Consider the following 8,116-nt stretch of genomic DNA (forward strand, 5'->3'; position numbering starts at 1 on the left):
AAGGTCAAGAATCAGAGTGAATTACGCCAATAAAACTTTCATTGTCTATTCATTAACAGATAGTGAAATCACTCCGGAAGCAATGAAAGCAATTGAAACCTTCGAACAACCTTTCGAAAAGTTTTCTCATCAATTAGCTGAATTACCTGCTGATATCAAAAAACAACTTTGTAATCATATTATGCATGCACCAAGACACAATTGCAGTCACTGTTCAGAAAACACTAAAGAAACACCATTCATGGAAGATTAACAATAAAAGAAAACATTTTTTCAAAAATATGTCTTTTTGGAGGCGGGAGGAATGACGCAAGCAATGACGTAAAAAGCCATTATTGAAGCCATTATTAAAGACACCTGTCATTTCAACATAGAAGGAGAAGGAATTGTTATTTTTATTAAATAGAAGTGTCGGTAGGATAATTATTAAGTGTCGGTTGTATTATTTGTAATGTAACATAAAATGTGTAACCCTCAATAGTCTAGGGGGCTATAATGTAAATATGTGTGTCGTTGAGGGTTACACACTTTATATTACATTACAAATAATACAACCGACACTTAATAATTATCTTACCGACACTTCTATTTAATAAAAATAACAATTCCTTCTCCTTCCACGTTGAAAGGACAGGTGTCTTGTCCCTGCCGATATGGGACAACGCGAGTTTTGCCACATAAACGACTCCCAGGTTCTTGTCCCACGCGAGTTTTGCCACATAAACGATTCTTAGGTTCTTGTTACATTACAAATAATACAACCGACACTTAATAATTATCCTACCGACACTTCTACTTAATAAAAATAACAATTCCTTCTCCTTCTATTTAACGAACAGAGATAGATTCAACAACCTTTGGAAGATCAATTGCTGTTAGATGCCTCCTCAAAATCCACAATAGGGAGGTGATGAAACAACATAAGGAACAAAAAAAAAAGAACTTTACTGTGCAAGAAATTCCCCCCCCCCCCCCCCCTTGCTATCTTGCCAAATTAACCACGCAAATGAAAGATACCGTTCGTTTCAACCCACTACCCGCCAAAAAAAAAACCGGGGTCCCACACAGCAAAAGATACATGGCCATTAGCCGCGCTCCTTACCCTCGCTAGTTTGTAGTCTCTACACATTTATTGACTGAACATGTCGCCGTTGGTATCGATCTCCGGTGGCGGAAGACTTCCGATCGTACTTACCACATCCACAATAGCCACGACTTCTTTCCGACGCTTTTCAACTTCATTTGCTTCTCTGGCATCACCACAATCTCCATCACCTCCGCCGCAACCCAAGTCACAGTCAAACATATCTTCCTCTAAAACACCTTTTCCCGTCGATTCGTCTTCCAAAGCTTCTGATAACAACTTGAATTACGCGTTCGCAAACCCTAACGGAAGTAATCCTGCTTTGCAGTCTGTGAGGTCAACAGAGTCCAACATTGAAAAGGTATGCCTTTTATGCTGACTTAACTGTTTTATATCAGGGTTTCAGTGAGATTTCGGGAAATATAATGATTTTTGTGTATGTATTCGTTGGTTTACTTGATATATGTCTTCGTTTCGTTTGTATTATGTATTTGCTCCAGAATCCCTATTTTATGACGAACATCGAAAATGGATGTCATAGAGATGCAGTTGAAACTCTGTAATCCTGTTATTAATTCGATTTGCCAATTATTTTATTCATACCGATGAAAATCTTGAAAGAAGGCAAAAAAGAAGATTGAGAAATTCCTTAATGATTTGCCAATTATTTTATTCATAACTACTTACATTCTTGAACTGTATTTGGCAGGTGATATTTGACTTCCGATTTTTGGCACTTTTCGCAGTTGCAGGCTCTTTAGCTGGCTCCTTATTATGCTTCCTAAATGTAATCATCCTTAAACTCACTTATGTATATATTTATATCTGTTTTTCCTTGATACGATAGAGTAAATAGGTGATGCTTTGCTGACGTCATTAATTTTTCCTAGGGTTGTGTTTATATTGTTGATGCATATAAAGTCTACTGGACAAGCTGTTCGAAAGGAGTTCATACAGGAAAGATGGTGTTGCGTTTAGTTGAAGCGATAGGTGAGTTTCTCACAATTTTACTTTACTATTTTTTTTTTTCTATTAGTAAATTTAATAATATATTTTTCTTTTTTTTTAATCTGGATGCAGATGTTTATCTAGCTGGCACAGTGATGCTGATATTTGCAATGGGTTTGTATGGATTATTCATCAGTAATGCACCTGGTAATGTAGCACCAGCTGATGATCGTGCTCTCAAAGGATCCACCTTGTTTGGGATGTTTGCTTTGAGGGTAAGTCTTAAAATATCAACATACTTTCATTTATTTAGAGTAAATTACACGAATGATCCCTATGGTTTGGGGTAATTTGCAAGTTTGGTCCCTAACTTATTTTTTTTAACTCGGAAGGTCCTTACAATTTGTTTTTGTTACGCGCTTAAATAGGGAAAAACGGTGAGGTAGGTAAGGTAAGATGAAGGGGGTGGGTTCGGGGTGTGTTTATTTAAATAAATTAAAAAATCAAGGGCAAAATAGTTTCTTTAGGTAAGACAGTGACCAAACGCGTAATAAAAACAAACAGTGGGAACCTTCCGAGTTAAAAAACTAAGGTAGGGACCAAACGTACAAATTACTCTAAACCATAGGGACCATTCGTGTAATTTACTCATTTGTTTATCATATCATCCAATAGTAAAATGCTATAGTAAACAAATAGATAAAAATACGTTGTTATTTACGCATTTAGCCACATATAGATATATAGATAGATAGAGATATTGATATCAGTCTCAGTCGCAGTTCTACCTGTTATGCCAAGTCTAATGGAATCTGATTGACTTTTAGGAGCGACCAAAATGGATGAAGATAAGTTCGCTTGATGAATTAAAGACAAAAGTGGGACATGTCATTGTAATGATTCTTCTAGTAAAAATGTTTGAGAGGAGCAAAATGGTGACCATAGCAACTGGATTAGATCTTTTAAGCTACTCGGTTTGTATATTCCTATCATCGGCTTCTTTGTATATTCTTCACAATCTTCACAAAGATGAACCCATATAATTAACTTGGTACAAATGGAATGACAAATATGTTGGTAGAACGATTCATGTGTATTGTTACTTGGAGTTATAGTTTAGCTAAAAGGAAATTATATATGCATTACTTGTAAATTTTTATCTTCTATGAAGTCTTGCTTCTTGTATATTTGGGTCTAGTCGGCTACACTTGGTTAATTATGTTTTTTATTTTTTGAGAAAATGATAAATCACATTTGGAAAAATGAAAGGAAAAATAAACTAGGACAAATTTACAAGTATAAAAAAAGTCTTTTTGTCCTCCTTTATTTTTCCTTTCATACAAGTCACTAATTTGAAGAATTTACAATCCCTTAAAAATACCCTAATACGTTACCTCGAGAGTAAGAAGCAGTCTTAAATTCGTAGTGCATGCATAGTGAGACAGTATATCTAGAATATATAAAAAAATGTTACTCATTAAAAAATTTGTGACTCGTGATTCCTTACTCATTCACCATTACAATTTACAATGGTCATTTTGTTAAAATCTGAAACAAAGTGCTGAAAATTAATCTACTAACTATTATACTCATTTTAACGGACACAAATTACAAAGCTACCATATTTTGTTCAATTTACTGTTTATTTTGTCAAATTTATGGTTTAATTATATATTTTATTTTCATTGAAAGCAAAAGCCTTGCTACATTGAAGGTAGGTAGGTCCTAGGACCTACCTAATTTTCTTAATATTAGTAATATTAATATAAAATATATATAAAAAAATTGGTGAACTATCTCATTAGTGTTATAGGATCTACCTTGTAATTTTTGGGAAAAAAAATATACATCAACCTAAATTTTATATATTATAGTTTAATTAAAATAGTCCACTACCTCGATCCATTTAAAATTTATTTATTGGGCAATAGATCAATAATAAAAGAAAACTTCACGAAATGTGATCATTGATTGAAATCTCCTAACGTTTGACACCTCATAAGGTTCTTGCATGTCTGGCCGTTAGATCCTTCTGTCTGTCGTCTGGCCACCGACAACCATTGTCCTTTCACCGGGTGCCACTTCTTCCTGCTTATATTTTATATATTTCAATTTTTGAATGATAGTTTAATATCATATATTAAAACAAGTGTTTTAGAAAGTATCGATAATGATATAATTATTAATATATATTTCAAGATATAAAAACTATTATAAATATTGAAGTTATGTTTAATTATTTTAAGTTATACAACCCGATCCGATATCATTAGTAATTTTTACTCTTTTATTTTTTTTAGTTTTATTTACATAAGTAACCACGTAGTTTTTGGTTCTAGATTCGCCACTTATTGAAAAGCCGATTGTTTTGAAAAAAAAAAAAAACAAAAAAAAAAAAACTTTAGTCTTGACTACAATAACATCTTATTACCAGTTTAGTAGGTTACCAATACATTTTAAAGAATTTCCTTTTCTAACTGATCCACAATAACAATTTTCTTTTTTATTATATTGGGATAGTCTTTTTGTTAGACTATGTTTTTCAAATTAGAAAAAAATGTTAAAAGTGGCATTTTGTTATATTTATTCATTTATTTGTATTTATTTCTTCCTTTATTTGTATGTTTTGTATTTGTATAGGAATGGTTTCCTGGTTCTCCTAATAACAACTTTTTTTTGATGGTTGGACTTTACCCCAAAACATATACTTCCATATCCTTACTTTGATTCTTTCTCTTTTCAATAAACTTTCGACATGAATTGCATTTTGAAACTTCCACACTTTCCAATTCCGTAAATAAAAAAATTCAAAAGATAAAATAAAAGCTTCATATGTGTTTTACCCTTCTATAAATAAATAGATTTAAAACTAAGACATTATGTTAACATCTATATATTTTTACAGTCATATTCAGGTAATTAAATTTGTGTTTTTTAGTGTGAACAATCACCAAAATATTTCGTTGAGCGATATGTCTATGGTATGTGGCATTGGGTTTTTGGTGGTAGCAGCCACAAACACAAGATACATAAAATCATTGTGGTTTTCTTCTTCTTCTAATTTCTAAAAAAAAAGGACAAAAAATAATGTCTTAACATCTATTTTCTAGTTTTAACAACTTTAAAATAAATAAATATATATATAAAAAAATAAGGCCTTTACCAAAATAGGAAAAAAAAAAAAACAAGTTCTTATTGCGATAAAAATAGAAAAATATTGTTAGAGTTTTGTTGTTTTAGTTAAAAATAAATTAAACTTCATTAAAATAACCTGTTAAATTGCTAATATAAGTTCATGTTCGTAATATTTTTGGGTTATTGTTTTAAAAAATTATTATTTTGTTATAGCTTATGGAGAAGTTTCAATTTTTGTTTTTTGAAAAACAAAATCTTGATTATTAAATATTTTGTCCAAATTAAGGGAATAGTCTTTATTAGATGAACTTTTTTTTGTTAAAATTAGATGAACTATTTTGTTAAACATAAGAAAATACAATGATTAAATTAAAAAAAAAAAAAAAAAAAAAAAAAAAAAAAAAAAGGAAAAATATTATGTTTTTATGTAGTTCGCCTTTTAATAAATAACTTCATAAAATGCGAAAATTATTATAAAATTATAACATACAATTATCGGAAAATACGATTCTATTTCCGGAATCCGGACAATTCCATTGTACACCACGCGAGAGAATACGACCGTTCCTTTCAAACTGCTACCCGCCACAAAAACCCAAGCCCCACCCTCCAGAAGATACATAGCCGCCACTACCCTTCCCTCGCTCCCCTCAATCTCTACACACACTTCTCTCCCGGAAAATGTCGCCGTTAGTATCCATTTCCGGTGGAGGACCATTTCCGATACTTCTTTCCACCAAATCCACCTCCCATTTCCGACGTTTTTCCACTTCATTTGCTTCTCTGGTCCCACCACAATCTCCTCCACCTCCGCCACAACCAAAGTCAAAGTCAATCCCGTCTTCCCCCAAAACGCCTACTGTCGTCGATCCGTCTTCCAAACTGTCAGATAACAGCTTCAATTACACGGTTGCAAACCCTAACGGAAGTAATCCAGTTTTGCAGTCCGTGAGATCTACCGAGTCTAACATTGAAAGGGTACGTTTTTCGTTCTGCGACCTAATTTGTTCTTATTATATTAGGTTTTCAGTGAGATTTGGGGAAATATGATTATTTGCTTAGGTATATGTGGTTGATGTTGCTATGTGTGTCCGTTTCTATTCTGTATGTGCTCCAACGTTGAAATTTTATCATGAGATTCTGTAAGCTGTTAGCAGTTCATTTTTTTGTTTCTTTTATCCATTACAGCTTATTTCTTCCAATCAATCAGCATCGATCCACAATTTTAATGAGCTAGTCCTGTTCTCTAATGTTAGAACAATTCTCCAAAACAGAAGCCATTCAAAGTGATTAATCTGCTAGTTATTGTACTTTCGGTGGAATTATCTATAAAGAATGACCATGGATTCTCTTGCAGTCTTGTAATACATCCATTTGTTTCCATGTCTGCTACTGAACAGGTGATATTTGACTTCCGGTTTTTGGCACTTCTGGCTGTTGCAGGTTCATTAGCTGGCTCGTTGCTATGCTTTCTTGATGTAATAATTCTCTCTACACTCATTTGTTTTAGTGAAATTATCTGTAATTCTGTTTCCTGTGTCTCTATTGTTATGTTTGGATGAATCAAAGTGATCCTTACTTATTTGTATGTTCATAGGGTTGTGTTTATGTTGCTGATGCATATAAAATCTACTGGACAAGCTGCTTGAAAGGATCTCTTTCAGGAAAAATGGTGATGCGTTTGGTTGAAGCAATAGGTGAGTTTACTAGCTTCTACATTTTGTCCCCATAAAATTTTGAAAAACAAAAAACAGTAACTATTTACGTTTAATCTGTAATCTGTATTATTTTCAAGTAAAGGTATTTAAAAAATTGCTTGTATTTTTAAAATCTGAATGCAGATGTTTATCTTGCTGGGACAGTTATGCTGATATTTGCAGTGGGTTTGTACGGATTATTCATCAGTAATGCACCAGATAGTATAGCACCAGAAGATGATCGTGCTATAAAGGGTTCTTCCCTATTTGGGATGTTTGCTTTGAGAGTAAATTCTTTTTTAGCACTTTTTACTTTACATTATAACATGCTTTTGTACAGTGTTTGACCTGTATTGGATTTGGAATGGGACCATAACCGATGACAGTGAGACAAAAATTGCAATATTTTTTTCATCAAAAGTGGGACACCATGTGATAGAACAGACTGAACTGTGTTTATTGTGTTTGGTGCACGTTCGACTGCGACCATAATGAATAGGACAAGACAGAACATGGTACTGTGTTTGACACTGATTCCAATGCCAATGGGACTAGAAGATGTACCAAAAGGTTGTCATGTCGGATGTAACAAACATAGCATAAATAGTTTATTTGTGTAAAAGATGTGGGGATATATAGTTAATTAATTAATTTGATTGGATTGAAGGAGCGACCTAAATGGATGAAGATCAGTTCGCTTGATGAATTGAAGACAAAAGTTGGTCATGTAATTGTTATGATTCTTTTAGTAAAGATGTTTGAGAAGAGCAAAATGGTGACAATTTCGACTGGTTTGGACTTGTTAAGCTACTCCGTTTGTATATTTTTGTCATCTGCTTCTTTGTATATTCTTCACAATCTTCATAAAGATGAACATAAATAACAAACTTTATTTTAATCACTCAAATGTCTTATCATTTAACGTTATAATTTTGATAATGAGAATGGGGGGAGAATTTACGTTTTCCACGCATAATTAGATGGGACAAATTATTTTGTATCCTATCAACATTGAAAAGTCGAAATTAGTTTTTAAATAGAAATTAGTTATTACATTATCTATGTTTATTTATTAAACTTATTTATTACATTCTAGTTCATTAAAGTATTTATGTTTAAAAATACTTCATTTGTACATTCAGAAATTTGATAATTTGAATCAAATTATTTAATATATTTCGTTTTTTTAAACGGAAAGATGTAGGATAGAACTTGGGGCAACTTTATTTATAGCACTTAAATACAAGGTGAT

The 8,116-nt window shown here is 32.4% G+C and overlaps 2 protein-coding genes and 1 long non-coding RNA gene across 3 annotated transcripts; 2 read left to right on the forward strand and 1 right to left on the reverse strand.

The window, feature by feature from the left end:
* The first annotated feature begins 1,094 nt into the window (after nt 1–1,094).
* LOC145043534 (uncharacterized) lies at nt 1,095–3,217 on the forward strand. The gene is made up of 5 exons (XM_078992222.1): nt 1,095–1,445; nt 1,794–1,871; nt 1,975–2,074; nt 2,165–2,307; nt 2,860–3,217. Exons 1-5 carry the CDS (start codon nt 1,143–1,145, stop codon nt 3,073–3,075), a joined length of 840 nt encoding a protein of 279 aa, XP_078848348.1. The 5' UTR covers nt 1,095–1,142; the 3' UTR covers nt 3,076–3,217.
* Nucleotides 1,129–1,863, reverse strand: LOC145043542 (uncharacterized). Its single transcript, XR_013681058.1, has 2 exons — nt 1,772–1,863; nt 1,129–1,649 (listed from the first exon to the last, which is right to left on the reverse strand). It is a non-coding gene; the product is annotated as an uncharacterized LOC145043542 (long non-coding RNA).
* Nucleotides 3,218–5,760: 2,543 nt separating the features above from the next.
* On the forward strand, nt 5,761–7,765 carry LOC145043548 (uncharacterized). Its single transcript, XM_078992240.1, has 5 exons — nt 5,761–6,145; nt 6,568–6,645; nt 6,765–6,864; nt 7,009–7,151; nt 7,532–7,765. Exons 1-5 carry the CDS (start codon nt 5,849–5,851, stop codon nt 7,745–7,747), a joined length of 834 nt encoding a protein of 277 aa, XP_078848366.1. The 5' UTR covers nt 5,761–5,848; the 3' UTR covers nt 7,748–7,765.
* Nucleotides 7,766–8,116: the final 351 nt, after the last annotated feature.

Source organism: Lactuca saligna, chromosome 1 (assembly GCF_052625555.1).
Source record: "Lactuca saligna cultivar CGN05327 chromosome 1, ASM5262555v1, whole genome shotgun sequence".
Classification (NCBI taxonomy): Eukaryota; Viridiplantae; Streptophyta; class Magnoliopsida; order Asterales; family Asteraceae; genus Lactuca; species Lactuca saligna.

Bases quoted from the DNA above. Each gene is read 5' to 3' on its own strand.
- LOC145043534 (XM_078992222.1), top strand. From the start codon at position 1,143: ATGTCGCCGTTGGTATCGATCTCCGGTGGCGGAAGACTTCCGATCGTA. The intron at 1,446-1,793 runs GTATGCCTTTTA...TGTATTTGGCAG, and splicing joins CAGAGTCCAACATTGAAAAG to GTGATATTTGACTTCCGATT. The intron at 2,075-2,164 runs GTGAGTTTCTCA...ATCTGGATGCAG, and splicing joins GCGTTTAGTTGAAGCGATAG to ATGTTTATCTAGCTGGCACA.
- LOC145043548 (XM_078992240.1), top strand. From the start codon at position 5,849: ATGTCGCCGTTAGTATCCATTTCCGGTGGAGGACCATTTCCGATACTT. The intron at 6,146-6,567 runs GTACGTTTTTCG...GCTACTGAACAG, and splicing joins CCGAGTCTAACATTGAAAGG to GTGATATTTGACTTCCGGTT. The intron at 7,152-7,531 runs GTAAATTCTTTT...ATTGGATTGAAG, and splicing joins TTGGGATGTTTGCTTTGAGA to GAGCGACCTAAATGGATGAA.